At 37.9% G+C, this 15989-nt stretch overlaps 1 protein-coding gene and 1 long non-coding RNA gene across 2 annotated transcripts in view; one reads left to right on the top strand and one right to left on the bottom strand.

Moving 5' to 3' along the window:
- Positions 1–15989, bottom strand: part of cpamd8 (C3 and PZP like alpha-2-macroglobulin domain containing 8) — a 37114-nt gene that overhangs the window by 2424 nt on the left and 18701 nt on the right. Inside the window, exons 28-41 of the mRNA XM_048183041.1 lie at positions 15595–15751; positions 15169–15243; positions 13937–14102; positions 13757–13843; positions 13541–13677; positions 11510–11665; positions 11194–11256; positions 10408–10655; positions 10185–10272; positions 7429–7503; positions 7166–7271; positions 4114–4224; positions 3812–4024; positions 595–669 (exon numbers count right to left, since the gene is read on the bottom strand). Of these exons, the coding sequence (XP_048038998.1) occupies positions 595–669; positions 3812–4024; positions 4114–4224; positions 7166–7271; positions 7429–7503; positions 10185–10272; positions 10408–10655; positions 11194–11256; positions 11510–11665; positions 13541–13677; positions 13757–13843; positions 13937–14102; positions 15169–15243; positions 15595–15751 (1757 nt within the window). The remainder of the gene's footprint in view (positions 1–594; positions 670–3811; positions 4025–4113; positions 4225–7165; positions 7272–7428; positions 7504–10184; positions 10273–10407; positions 10656–11193; positions 11257–11509; positions 11666–13540; positions 13678–13756; positions 13844–13936; positions 14103–15168; positions 15244–15594; positions 15752–15989) is intronic.
- Positions 1–15989, top strand: part of LOC125263812 — a 21477-nt gene extending 5488 nt beyond the window's left edge. The window contains exon 3 of the long non-coding RNA XR_007183903.1: positions 15601–15989. This is a non-coding gene — a long non-coding RNA (uncharacterized LOC125263812). The remainder of the gene's footprint in view (positions 1–15600) is intronic.

The following is a 15989-nucleotide window of genomic DNA, read 5'->3' as shown; positions in this document are numbered from 1 at the left end:
GTACTTTTGTCCTGTTTTCCAATAAAAATATAGCATTTTTTGAGAAGCAAAATTTAATTTAATTGGTTTCAAAGAATACATCTTGAATTAATTGCCAATTCTATATATTTATAGTGTAATGTTTTCCATTTCATGTTACAAACTGTCCAATTAGGTTATTAAAGTCAAGAATATGAGGGATATAAATCTTGCTAAAGATACTACAGTACTAATCTCCAACCTGTGAACACATAAGGGGAAAGATTTCAGTTTTGCTTTGTTAAATCTGTAAGTTGCAAGTTCTTGTAAAATTCTGCAAATGATTTAAATCAAAACAAGCTAAATTTTGCTCAGAGTTAATGGTGTTTGAACAGGCCAAACCCTATAGAGGAGGGTGCGAGTTGAGCGACAGCAGACTGGGATGCTAATTATCTGAGCATTAATGTAGTCTGGGCTGATATGCAGGCCTGTGCACGCATAAGCTTCCTTGCATGTAGCTTCTGATTGTTGAACTCTTCAACACCTGCCCATGTGTGGCACACGCTCACACCTGCAGGGGACTGATGCAGATGTGTTCAAAGAAAAGTAGAAGAGAGGAAGAGGAGAGGATGATACCTGCAGGAATGAGTATAGGTTCCTGTTCTGGTTCTTCTCCTGTAGCACGTTCTCGCTCTTCTATGGCCACCCCCACTGTAAGATGACAATACACACATAAACAGGTCAGATTAATGTACTTTACTATACTTTACATTAATTAGATACATTATTTGTTCGGTGTTTGATATCTGGTTTCTAGGTCTAGAATCATTTGTTTGCACTTGTGATGCCACTTGGTTTGATATTTTGATGTCTGTTGGTATGACATTTAGACATTCTTTACAGCCATTGTTTTCAAGTAGATCCAATATAATTAAATGTAACAAATAAAACACACAAAAAAGCTTAACATTTTATTAATTTATATAAACTCATTTAACAATAAATGGTAATAAAAATCAGTGTTTACCCATGTATATTTTTTAATTTTTTTTAGTGATACACAAAAGAATCACTGAAGGGTTGTGAAATGATCCCTTGAAACAACAATTTGAACTGATTCGCAAAAATGAATTGCACTGATCAACAGTTCTGAGGTTTTAATAAGTGCACTAATGATCCTGAAATTAATTTAATGACAATCTTTAGACATCTTGATGCCAAAATAATAATAATAATTTAAAGTCCCCCTGTAGTCAATCATTTTATCCCTTAAAACTCACCTTTGATCACCAAAATGGCATATTTAAACATTTTCATGCCTTAAAAGAGCTTGACTGTAACTCTACACCCTTGCCTCATTTAGTATAAGCGATTCTATGAATATGCAAATTAGCCCCACCTCCACTCACTCACAACAGTTCAGAGATTCACTAGTTGACGATCACACGTTGACGCGATTGGTTAAAAGGTAGTTTATGATGTCAGAAACACCAGTGATTTCAAACTACGTTTTTGAGACAGTCTTTGGTTCACTGCAGTTTTAAGGAGAAAATACACAGCAATGGTGTTGACTTATGAATTTGTGCATGGTTTGTCTTAAAGCATAATAAAAACGCCACATAGACAAACAACATTAAAAGCTTGATTTTCACCACAGAGGGACAATATTCACATGCTGCTTAAATTGAACCAGTTAAATAATTCTACTCATGTTTATTTTTTAAAACATGATAATATATGAAAAATGCGATGTGGAGACTTATAGGATTTTTTTTTTTTTTTTAGTGATGCTCAAAATAAATCACTAAAGAGTTTTGAATTGATTCTTTGAAACATACAATTTGAACTGATTCACAAAAATAAATGCCACTGGCCGATAGTAAGACCGTCTTTGCTTCTGAATTTTTAATAACAAAAGTATCTTGAAATTAATCTAATGACACAATCTTTAGGAAAATTGATGCCAATATTAACATAACATTTAACATGTAAAATCATTTAAAATCATTTACACATATATATTTTTAATAAAACACTGTAATATAGAAAATGTGAGACTTGAACGTTTTTATGTGAAGTGAAAATGAAGGAAAAAAACCCAACTGAATATATAAGTTAATAAGTGTACAAGTAGGCTTTAGATTAAGAAAACTAAAACCTAAATTTAGACCAAAACTGCTTTTAATTTAGGGTCTATAACATGCATTGCACAGCTCCTAAAACCTCAAACACTATTCAGGGCACCTGCAAATAAAACAATCATGCAGCCCTACATGTTACCACGGCCTAATACATTGGCACAGATTTCCCGTGTAACCTTTATTTTGTCCCCTTCCCGATGGCAGTCCTCTGTAAAACAAGAAAGCCCCTTTGTTGTTGGTCCGCGCGTCGGAAAGGAATGTGACAGGATTTTTCTAACCCTCTGCCCCCCCCCCCTTCTTTTCACTGTTAAAGGACCTCGGACAAAAGCGCTCTGTCATTTGGGGAACCCTGTAATACACCATATACTGGTGTGTATGAGAGTATGTATGTGTTTATATCATCAGCAAATGCAGCACCTGAACAGCTGTTCCTACCAAAGCAGGTACACACACCTCAGTCTTTCTCGGTTGTGAAAAACAGAGGTTTGATTCCTTGAATCAGGCCTGTCTGGACATGAATAATTGCAAAGCACTGAAAACACTTTGATTGTCTTTGATGCGCAAGTGGATGAGGCTTTAATCTCGCCTGTGATTTGAAATAACCAGACCAGATGTCAAGTGGCAAGATACAAATCTTAACAAGACAACAAAATGACCCTCTGGAAGCTCTGATTCACATTACAGTGATCCGAACCAAGGGGCCGGATTCACTAAACATTCTTCTTCTTCTTCTTCAAAAAAAAGTTAAGAATATTTTGATTCCCAATAAACATTTTTTATTTTTTCTTAAGATTGTTCCATCAACATAAATACCCTCTTAAAGATAGAATAACCTCCAATTTGTCTTAAATTGGGTTGCTTCAAATGTTAAGCATTACAGTGCAAATTAATGCAACAAAACGCTCCATTTAGTGACAGGCTCTTTAAAATGAACTATTTAAAATACATGGCACATGCGAAATTTGTGACTCGAGTACTGGACTCCCAACAAGCCATTCACCCCGAAATTAGTGTTCATTTTTATTACATAATTTGCAGGTAGTGCAAAAAGACACCATTGAAGTGTTTTTCATTGAGTTGATCTCAGACTATTCAGTACTCAGAGTACTATATATATATATATATATATATATATATATATATATATATATATATATATATATATATATAGAGAGAGAGAGAGAGAGAGAGAGAGAGAGAGAGAGAGAGAAAACACCAAAGCCTGTTATTTTCTTGTTAAAAAAAAAAAATGTTAGTAAATATTTGAGATATTAAGATTTTTCAGGAATGGCACTTAGGAACATTCTTGCAAATTTCTTGCGATTTATCTTAAAAAATTTCTAAACTTCTCTCTTAAGAAGATTTATGTGGATCCGGGCCCAAGGTCGAAGGTTTGTTTGCCCAAAACATCTGCGGTTTTCCTCACACATGTCAGTGCCTGTGTGTATCTGAAAGTCCTGCGAATGAACCTCTTAAAAGAAAGGAAAAAACATGTCTCTAATTATGCAACGAGCATGACTTCATCTAAGAGTGTCTGGAGAGGGTAGCACCTGGTTCAAGATCACATGGCATAAATCTTGGCGAAAACGAGTTTCGTAATGAAACGGTACAGGTTTACAAAGCTTGGGTCCTTAAAATACGCAAAAAGTGGGGATTTCTTATCTTGCAGACATGTCTAGGTTATAAATTCACAGGTAGGTGGCAGAACTTACTCTGTGGGCAGTGGCTGAAGGGCATCTGCTCTATCCGTGTGCCGTTTCTACAAGCGGACACCTCCATCTGACACTGGTTCTGGTAGGTCTGGCCATCAGAACCACACACTGGCTCGCCATCATAGCCGCAGTCACGATAACATGTACAACGCTCATAGTGTTCCTCCTCCGGACAGTCAAAAATGTTATTGCACTGGCCGCCTTGCACAAAGCCTGGAGGGGTAGAGGGAAAGAGTCTTTAAATGTAAAGTACAGTATGTGATAATAGAAGTTGATATACTAGAAGACAAATATGTACTGACCTGTCCAGTGATTGCTGGAGCTTTCCACTTCATTACATGTTGTGCCGTCACATAGTTCTCGTGCTAGTGGGCTGCTCTCGCTCACGTTGTAGAAACGTGTGGCTTCAAATGCTGTATACACACACAAAGTCAATCAAAATATGTCATGTGCAAAATTCATGCCATTTAAAAGACAGAAAGAGATCAGATATAACAAAGTGATAACTTGCAGTTCAATGAGTGAATCAGATAATTCAGTAATGAATCAGAAAATTCTAAGTTAATCTGTGACTGATTCATGGGGCAGTTTTTTACCGATTCATTAAAAAGTATCGTTCATAAGAGTCATTTGCACACAAAATGAACTACACTGGTATGCCATGTTTGTGTTATCAGTGTGGACAAAACAAACACACAAAAAACCCTTCTGAATAACATCCCTATAGAACAGTAGAGCATGGTGCTATATCAATGGCAAGGTTGTGGGTTTAATTCCCAAGGTTTGATAAAGTGTATACCTTGAATGCAATTCGCTTTTTGTATAAAAAAAGTCTACCACATGCATAAATGTACTGCTAAATGTAAATTTAAATAAATAATATTGCCATCAAGTGGACATGGGAAGCTAGTACCTAACAAATGGAGGATCTAAAAACAGTTTTCCTGTTGACCCGAATAGCTACAACTTGTTTAAAAATTTGAAAATTATTCATTGATATCACAAAATATCAAAAATAAATAAATATATTTGTTTTATTAAAGCAAACAGTGAAAGGTTAATGATTTTACATTTATTGTCTTTAAGGAATTCTTTAGGCCTGAACTGCATCTTTAGAGTCATTAAAGGTGCCCTAGAACCAGTTTTTACAAGATGTAATATAAGTCTAAGGTGTCCCCTGAATGTGTTTGTGAAGTTTCAGCTCAAAATACCCCATAGATTTTTTTTAAAGTCCCTGTAAAGTCAATTCTGAGAATTCTTTCTTAGCACTTTATAAATGTTACAAATGTATTGCTGAAACACATTACAAAGTCTGTGAATTGAGTAATGCTTAATTGTGAAGTTAGAGTGTTAAACAGTTTTTCACCAAGTCTCTGCTCAGGATTTTTTGGGCGGAGCTAAAACGGGGGTCTGATGACGCACATCGTCCCCCGAGCATAGCCCCTCCCCTAACACTATATAACTGTCGATGACGCACTGAGCGTGGTGCCGCCTCTAACTCTACAGCGGTTCACTCGCTCAATCTCGAGTGTCATTACAGTTATACAGCCCTTTGCAGAAGTTTGCACATTTAGCTAGTAATGCCTTCTCACGCAAATGCATATTACATGGTTGTTATAATATACAATATGCTCGGTCTCCTTATTTAAATTTCCTAAAACGATTCTAAAGTGATCGTTCTACACCGGATAATTTTACAAACTTTCATCAAACAGCTGGGATTCACAGATAATCCGCTGTTTTTGGTGAATGTGACTGAACAGACCTCGGCCCCCCTCCCGCCTCGGCCTTCCTACCGTCCCACCGATAACCGATGATATATGGAGCCGGACAGAGTCTCTCCCGTCCCGGCCTTCATCCTCCCGTTCGTGCCCATGAGTGTAAGTTGTCGTGTGTGCTTATGTTATAATTAGTAGGTAGTCCACAGTAACTCTACTAAAATTTGCAACCCTCTAAATGATTCTTTTATATGCATCAGTATGTTTGACTCATTAGACAAGTAAGTTGAGGCTGCAGCTCTCGCGAGTGGGTGTGGTTTCAGCGCCGACAGCGGACACGCCCCCAGCGTTTGAGAGCAGAGAGCGCTGCCTATTTTTTCGAGATTTTGATAACTTATTTCATTTACTTGCCGATTTTTTTAATCATTCAAATTTGGCTGGGTGGTTAATAACACATTTTTCTGTGGTGTGACAAACTCATGTGAACACATACTTTAAAATGACTTTACAGGGACTTTAATTTTTTTTTAACTGCCTATTTTGAGGCATCATTAACTATGCTCTGATTCAGGCTGCGGCCCCTTTAAATCGTGCACTCCCTGCCCCCCCGAGCTCTCGACTATAATACAGTGCATTTACAAACCCTCAAATGGATCAGGCTATGCTCCATGGCTAAAGCTAACATTACACACTGTTGGAGAGATTTATAAAGAATGAAGTTGTGTTTATGAATTATACAGACTGCAAGTGTTTAAAAATGAAAATAGCGACGGCTCTCTTGTCTCCGTGAATACAGTAAGAAACGATGGTAACTTTAACCACATTTAACAGTACATTAGCAACATGCTAACGAAACATTTAGAAAGACAATTTACAAATATCACTAAAAATATCATGATATCATGGATCATGTCAGTTATTATTGCTCCATCTGCCATTTTTCGCTATTGTCCTTGCTTGCTTACCTAGTCTGATGATTCAGCTGTGCACATCCAGACGTTAATACTGGCTGCTCTTGTCTAATGCCTTGAACATGAGCTGGCATATGCAAATATTGGGGGCGTACATATTAATGATCCCGACTGTTACGTAACAGTCAGTGTTATGTTGAGATTCGCCTGTTTTTCTGAGGTCTTTTAAACAAATGAGATTTACACAAGGAGGAAACAATGGAGTTTGAGACTCACTGTATGTCATTTCCATGTACTGAACTCTTGTTATTTAACTATGCCAAGGTAAATTCAATTTTTGATTCTAGGGCACCTTTAAAATACAGCACATTAAATAATTAATACAACTTTGCAAAATCATTCATCGCTGATGACAACAAACTTTCTTTCCATTATATTTCAAACTGACACAGCCCTTAAGACATCACAACTCATGTGTCAACACTTGTAAATATGACTTTGTTTGGTCATTCATAGACTCGATACTCATAATATTCTCAACTCCACTTAAAGGGCACATAACCATTCTTTGAAATACCATGCAAATACCATGGTATCATAGTACTGAATGATAACAAGATTCATATACCAAAGTACAATGTTATTGCCATCTAAAAAATTACCACTGCAATACTATGGTACCACCACGGTACTCTTGTGTATGCAGTAGGATGGTCCAAACGCACCTGGTTCATAATAGTCATAGACTTTCACTGGCACTGGAGCCGTCTTGCCCACAATATACTCCCTCACAGCGTTGAAGGCCACACAGGTCATACATTGACTGGGAATCTGTAGAAAAGACAAGAGACCAGTGGATTTTACAATGACAATTCTTTAATACGCTCCCCTGATAAAACACCTGGAGTTATATGAGACTTAAACCTCAACTTTTTAACATATAGCTCTCAAATTGTGTAAAAGCTGTCATTATGTAACATTAACTCACCTCGTCGAAGTAGAAAAGAAGCTTCCGTCCATCTACTTCATACCTCTTTAGCCCCACTCGCTTATCCAAAAACAGCTGGGAACAAGATTATTAGGAAGAATGATTATTTAGCTCTGTAAACAATGCTAACTTAAATGCTAAAGCTAATATGTCATTTAAGAAATGGTTTTGTCTTACAGTACACTCATTACAAGGACAATACCCATGTAAGCCATTTTATGAATGTGCTAACTTGGTTCGCCAGATAAGTTTTGGGCATAAACCAGGACTTTAGATTCTCCAAAACAAGCTAGCATTTAGCTAGCTATGTTAAAATGAGAAATGGGAAGAAAATGCCTCAAAGTTGCTTTCTATGTAGATACCAGTTGTAAAATTCTTAAGTAAACAAAGTCTACCAAAAATATGAATGGTTTTTGTGAACATTGCAATCATAAACACAATGGTAAGTCAGAAATATTTTACAGTGTACTGCACTTTACACTTCTTCTAATTATTTACCTATAGCGGCTAATGAATCTGAAGTCTTTTGCACATTCACAGGAAATAGCAACCGTCCACATTGAAAAACAATGTGGATAGACACTATTAAGTTTTGTGATTCTTCCCATTAATTTTCATGCAAGTGGTCCATCTCTTCACCGTCATACTGTATATCTGACTTCTCAAACCTGCTAGCTATCACACCAACGACTGCCAATGCACAATGTCACTGCACATTTGCATAAAGTTGAACTCATGTTTTGTTTCTCATGTCATACACTCAGTATGCGAGTATTTGTACACTGGTTTTTCCCAAATGGTGTTTGAAGACCATATTTTAGAGCCTGTTTAGCATCCTAACATGATTCATCCTACGTGTGTGAGCGAGAAAGAGAAAGGTGGCGAGCACTCTGACACAGTTTATGAGGGGCCCAATGTGAGCTGGCGCCACAAGGACACTTTCGAACATAAACACGCATACACAAACATACACAGTATGACTGCAGCCCCAAATAAATAACCAAGAGTGATTTAATTTGCCCAAAAGCCACAGCAGAGCATGATTTCAGAAAAAGACTTGCTTGTTAACATTGCTGAAATAAAAATCTAAAAAAGGAAACTTGTTGCTTTACGGACCAAAGATCGTTGTCGTAATTGCGACATTTATAGCACCGTTCATTGTAAAAAGTATTGATTTTCACTGTGGAATATATGAGAAGCAAACAATCTTCCAAGCATGTCCTCCCCCTTACTATAAATTAAAACAATGAGACATGACGGTGTAAGCAATCTTGCTTCCCATAGCGAAACGAGGAATGTGAATTGCCAGGGTCGTGTAATAAACATAGAGCCAGCCAGAGGTGGCTGTGTAAAGCCAGCTCGTTACTGGCTAATGGCGCTAATGAGACACGTTCTACCGTGGTGAGCGTCGGAGTCGGCTCACGTTATACGGCTCCCGTGGTAGCGTCGGTTTACTAGCGTGGAGGACATGAGGCCTGGGACCTATAACATGACTAATGAGGGACAATCAGTGGACTGGGGACAACGGTGGTGACCTAAACCAACCTCCATTTACCCACACCCCCCCAGCTGGAGGAGGAGGTGGCGCTGGTTGACCCCCCTGAGCATTTCCTGTTCTAGGCCACTGTTGTGGACATTACGGTCCTGTGGAGGGTCTGTAAGCCCAGCTGGAGCTGCATGACCCTCACACCCAATTGTGGCCAGACACTTTATGAACTAATAATATTTACAAAATACACACATATAACGGTCTTCATCCTCAGCATGTTATGTAGTTATAAAATATACTTGTAATAAACATAAATTATATTCATGTTAATTATATACCAGAAGTGGTATATAATTAAAAACATAACGGCCATTAATCATTTTCTTCTTCTTATATCGTGCATAAAATCCATTTAATATATAATTATTTTTTATCCATAATATAAGAATTCTGATATTTTCTGGTCTTTATAAAGAATATTATTATAATAATTTTAAAATTTATAATTGTTAAATAATAATTATTTTGGATAATAATAATATATTTAATACCTTAATAATTATTATAAATATATTTATTTTATATAGTAAACCAAAAATTATTCAGACACTAGATTTAATTCTATAAAGTAAACTCTGACATATTATACCCAAAAATTCTTCATACAGTGAACTACTAGTAAAAATTAATTATAAAAATTTGGGACCAAAAATTATTCAGACACTTTTACCTGGCCATGTTTTGCTTAAGTGTTATTTGACATAATTAAGATTAATTTTTTTCTGACACAGTTTAACTCTGATATCTTGTCATATTTTATTACCATTTTTTTTAACTATAGTGAATAAACTGTAATAATGAATGAAATGTTCAAGGTGTCTGAATAAATTTTGGTTTGACTGTATATATTTTCATGTTTTTATTTAATCTGACACAACCCAAATATGAATGACCATTCTTCGGTGTCTGTTTGTTTATGTGTGTGTTCGTGAGAAAGTGAAAGAGACTGATAAATTCCGTGCCATACTGCCTCCTTTTTGAAATGGCCTCCAGATGTAAACTCTGTCCATCTGCCAGGAGGACACATGCAGAGAAGGAGAGAGGAAAGGGAAAACGAACGAGAGAGATGCACTGTCCTATTATAGAGACACCTTGTCAATATTGTGTCTTTATTAGCCACCTTAAATAATGTGAAATGCGAGTGTGACAAAGGATAGGAAGCTGTCGAAGAGAGAATACACAACAATAAATAAAAAAGAAATCTCACCCTCTCCAAACTCTCAATATCTGCACGGAAGCCAGATAACAGAGGGACTTCTAGGACAGCCATGTTGGATGAGCCAGTGTGTAGCCACCTGAGGAAGTACACAGAGGGAGTTACAAACAATACTTCTAAAATCTAGAACCAATCTATGGTTATTCATTCATATCAAACAAGATTAAATGAAATCGACTTCAAATGGGTCAAATCCTTCTGTCAAAGTTGTTACCTGGTGCAAACCTCCAAAGTAACACTGTAGTCCAGGTGGTCTTTGTGGGCCGCGGGGTCCTCATCATCTACAGGTGCCCTTCGCTTGCGACTCAGCTCTGATCGGTTATCAGCTCGAGAACGGGAGCGAGGAGATATGTGTCGTGAGGATGGCAAGATGTGCTGTTCCTGTCTAGGTTCCTTGAGGTCGACTTTCAGCTGAAAGGCTGGCTTAGCCACTGGATCAGGCACATTGTAGGATACATCAATCTGGGGATGTAGACAAGCAAATGATCAGGCCCATTTGAGGTTTCATTCATGTCTGTTGCACAAATTGTGTTATTTATGTGCCAAAGTTTAATATTCAGTGTAAGGGATTTTATTATGAACTATTTGTTCGCGCAGAGATGAAAGATAATCTTAAAACTTACATCTTTTCCTCCAAACAACCTGAGAACAGAACGTTCTAGGTCAAGGTGGTGACGTGGTTCTAGTTGTTTTTGTGGCCTAGAATGACTCTATTGTTTCTAAGGGACATCGTACCAAAAAAAAAATTGAGTAGACCATCCTATCTAGGGGGTAGATTACAGGAGAAAGAACATACCCCTGGCATACAATTACTTAATTTTTACCAGATCTTTCCATTCTGAAGACAGGAATGTGAACATTAGTACTGAATTTCCCTTGGAAAGAGAGCTGGCTGTCGCCACGGAGGGATTCGCCTCTAGAAGAGGAGGAGGAGGACGACGAAGAGTACAATCGTTTATCCGTGGAGAGAATGTGGGATTGAGTTTGCCAGAAACAGTACCTGCATTAGACAGCAGCCTTCTCCTTTAGCGCTGACAAACAGTCCTGTTGGAATGCTGGGTATCTGAACAAAGAGAGAGAGAATGCAAGACTTATCAATCAGATTACCGGCACAAGCATAAGCAAATACATTAACCGACTGGCCCCTGTCCAACGTCAAAATTACACGCATTTAAACTGACACTGCTAATCACAAGATGGGGTGATGTGCCAAGCAGATGCTGAGAGGAGGGCGTATCAAGTTCAGGCCCTCACTGAAAATACCTCTCTGACAGTAGAATGTAGAGATGTCAGTAGTGTTTGTTGAAGATTTTTACCACAGCTTTCTGTAGAATCTTCTTATTGTCCCATTGAAGCTCAAAAGTTTCTTGGAAATCCAGATTAGTGGAAGCCAGAGATATGGTGAGATTGACCCCACCCACATATGACAGGATGGCATATTCGGAGAGGGCTTGCAATGCCACACAAGTATCCTGTTTTTGAATAAAAAAAGAAAAGAACCCAAGTTCAATAAAGCACAGTTAACCTAAACTATGTTTGTGCACTGTAGTGTATTACTTATTGTATCCAAAATACAAACCCGATTCCAAAAAAGTTGGGACACTGTACAAATTGTGAATAAAAACAGAATGCAATGATGAGGAAGTTTCAAATTTCAATATTTTATTCAGAATACAACATAGATGACATATTAAATGTTTAAACTGAGAAAATGTATCATTTTAAGGGAAAAATAAGTTGATTTTAAATTTCATAGCATCAACACATCTCAAAAAAGTTGGGACAAGGCCATGTTTACCACTGTGTGGCATCCCCTCTTCTCTTTATAACAGTCTGCAAACGTCTGAGGAGACAAGTTGCTCAAGTTTAGGAATAGGAATGTTGTCCCAATCTTGTCTAATACAGGCTTCTAGTTGCTCAACTGTCCTAGGTCTTCTTTGTCGCATCTTCCTCTTTATGATGCGCCAAATGTTTTCTATGGGTAAAAGATCTGGACTGCAGGCTGGCCATTTCAGTACCCGGATCCTTCTTCTACGCAGCCATGATGTTGTAACTGATGCAGTATGTGGTCTGGCATTGTCATGTCGGAAAATGCAAGGTCTTCCCTGAAAGAGACGACATCTGGATGGGAGCATATGTTGTTCTAGAACTTGGATATACCTTTCAGCATTGATGGTGCCTTTCCAGATATGTAAGCTGCCCATGCCACACGCACTCATGCAACCCCATACCATCAGAGATGCAGGCTTCTGAACTGAGCGCTGATAACAACTTGGGTTGTCCTTGTCCTCTTTAGTCCGGATGACATGGTGTCCCAGTTTTCCAAAAAGAACTTCAAATTTTGATTCGTCTGACCACAGAACAGTTTTCCACTTTGCCACAGTCCATTTTAAATGAGCCTTGGCCCAGAGAAAACTGCTGCGCTTCTGGATCATGTTTAGATATGGCTTCTTTTTTGACCTATGGAGTTTTAGCTGGCAACGGCAAATGGCACGATGGATTGTGTTCACCGACAATGTTTTCTGGAAGTATTCCTGAGCCCATGTTGTGATTTCCATTACAGTAGCATTCCTGTATGTGATGCAGTGCCGTCTAAGGGCCTGAAGATCACGGGCATCCAGTATGGTTTTCCGGCCTTGACCCTTACGCACAGAGATGATATTATGGATGATATTATGCAGTGTAGATGATGATAACTTCAAACTCTTTGCAATTTTTCTCTGAGAAACTCCTTTCTGATATTGCTCCATTATTTTTTGGCGCAGCATTGGGGGAATTGGTGATCCTCTGCCCATCTTGACTTCTGAGAGACACTGCCACTCTGAGAGGCTCTTTTTATACCCAATCATGTTGCCAATTGACCTAATAAGTTGCAAATTGGTCCTCCCGCTGTTCCTTATATGTACATTTAACTTTTCCGGCCTCTTATTGCTACCTGTCCCAACTTTTTTGGAATGTGTAGCTCTCATGAAATCCAAAATGTGCCAATATTTGGCATGACATTTCAAAATGTCTCACTTTCAACATTTGATATGTTATCTATATTCTATTTTGAATAAAATACAAGTTTATAAGATTTGTGAATTATTGCATTCCTTTTTTATTCACAATTTGTACAGTGTCCCAACTTTTTTGGAATCAGGTTTGTAGTATGCTATTGCAAATACAGACATTGTCTGATTAAATGCATTGCACTGTAGGATACATCATTTGCACACCTGTAGATTGTTGGGGGCAAACAGAATATTTGTGAATTGCACAATAAATAGAAGTAGTACACAAACATCACTTTGACCAATAATCTTTTGTTCATGACCAAGGATAGAAAAACGCAACAGATTTGTCACCTGAGTTGAGGAAAAACCTCCCAGGGCATTCCTTTGTTTTGACAGCCATTTAACTACAGGTAGGGCCGATGCCACATCACCCAGAAGAGCGTAGGTGAGTAGACCATAAGCTGTCATCTCAACTTCAGCTGACACAACTAAAAAAAACAGAGAAAAACAAGTTGAATATATTGAATATTGTTAGTGAGTTAAGTTGATTGATTGATAGACAGATACCTGATTGGGAGAGGCCATCACTGAAGCCCATGAACGTGTCCTCATCAGTTACAGTGCTGCCAGTAAGACTCCAATGAGTGAAACCATCTACAAAGACAGCAAAACATTTGGAATCAACAACATGCTAATCATAACCAATAACTATTTACTGTATTTTGTAACTATTTATGGTATCTTTACCTTGGGTGATGGCCATGTGGTTAAGTCGCCTCAGAGCCAATGGAGCATAAGGACTGCGAAGTAACGTCAGTGCATATGCGGACAGAGCAGTAGTATACGGGTCATCAGCAGAGTATGTGTTGCTCTCCAAAAACGCCTTTGCTTTAGCCACTGCAACCTTCTCCTCCTGAATAAAAACACCATTCAGAACAATTCATTAGCTGAAGATAATAAATATAGTTTAATAAGTGTATCTGAACATAATTCTAGTTTTTACTATGGTGTAGAGAAAGACTACTAAACAATGTCTTCGCTTTTACACAGCTAACAGGTGTTTCTTGTGCTAAATTTCCAAATGCCTTCAGTACAAATCCATTCAAATCCTTCAGCTTTTTCTTCCTAAAAAATGTATAACCTCGCTAATGATCTTTCATCTGTTTAGCATCAGCAGACTGACTTTTATCTGTACCATATGTCCTTTTTCTCACGGAACCTGGACGCTAGCCCTGAGCAGGCATGCACGCTAATCTGACCGGTATTCTTTTCATCAAGTCGATTTGAGAGTGAGAGAGGTGGATCTTTGAAGTGAATCATTTTGTATATACTCCAAAGGCTACAATGCCACACATAACCAAAGTGACACGTCAGAGAGCAGATGGAAAAGACTTGGCTCTAAACTAAGCAATCTTCAGTGGGAACTTATGAGGTGCTCTTTTGTTAATGAAAACAAAGATTGTACAAATGGCTGAACCTATTCAAATTGGGGCTTTCAAAAATTTAAATATTTAAATCATGATTAACCTAATCACCAGTTGATAGCATGCAAAGATGTTAACTTTGACAGCCCTAATTCATATATAATTTTAGATCTTTTTTGTTAACAGGTTGAATTTTTAATGACAATGAACGTAAATGTTTCAACATGGTCACCATGCATTAAATTAAATTGTCAAATCTCTTAAGTTTGAAGAAAGGAATGTAAGAAGGGTGAAGTTTTCAAAAGAATTCCATTGTCTCTGCATGTTCTTATCATTAATCTTTAGATTTAGACAGCAAGCTTCCATATTAGATTACCTATCACAAGGCTGAAAGAAATACCGTTGATTCTCTGCCAGAACATCCATCATCTTACGAAGCAGGAATGCCCTCTTAACACAGATCCCGGAAATGTGTGTGGAAAGGTTGTCTAAGAGACCTCACTGAGAGGTAGTTTAATGGGACACAGGATAAATAAGATGTGGAAGATCTCTCACCTCAGTTGTAATCCCAGTTTCCATAAGAGCTGCCACCACATACGCAGTCAAGGCGATCTTTCCATGAATCCCACCCTTAAAAGGAATTGGACAGAGCAACTTTCACTAGAGTGATGATAAATAACACCTCTATCCAAGCTTCCTCGGTTTGATGAGAGCTTGTAAACCTAAGGGCTATTGGCTTAATTATGAAATTGTTCTTCTAGGACTTCTAGAAAGGATCTGAATCAAGTGTAAACATATCTTGGTCTAAGCTATCTTTTTTTGAATAAGGTCTTTTGGATAAACTTTTACAAATTCAGTGGGACAGAGCACTGGTGCACAGAATTCCATATGGACCTTTCCTAGTTCACCCATGTCACTCAAATCTCAGAGGTAGTCTAAACTTCTCAGATTTTAACAATAAGGAGGTCTCCATTTATGTACCTGCAGGTCTTTGTTGAGTATCCGGCCCATTGCTGGGAATGATCCTTCGTCCTTTTGATGAGTTATCAGCCAGGATTTGGCTGAACGTAATTCTTCGGGATCAATGAAGATGAAGCCACGTGACTGAGCAAATGATTTCAGTACGAATGCAGTCAACCTGGAGGACGAAGAGGTAAAAGACACCAACACTGATGTGTTATACTAGGAGTTAATTCTAGGCAACTTGTAAAGGGTTCGAAGTCAGTCTCAGAAGGTATGACCATTGACATTAAACAAACAAAAACACTGTCCACTACCTATGTCCAAAACTACTTTCTTTCTTGGCCTGTCTTGTTTGTTTCTCAAACACTTGCCTATAAGTCAAGCTATACATTTAATAAATGGAGTGTGAATGT

Source organism: Megalobrama amblycephala, linkage group LG2 (assembly GCF_018812025.1).
Source record: "Megalobrama amblycephala isolate DHTTF-2021 linkage group LG2, ASM1881202v1, whole genome shotgun sequence".
Taxonomy (NCBI): domain Eukaryota; kingdom Metazoa; phylum Chordata; class Actinopteri; order Cypriniformes; family Xenocyprididae; genus Megalobrama; species Megalobrama amblycephala.
This window is presented reverse-complemented; position numbering and strand designations above follow the sequence as displayed.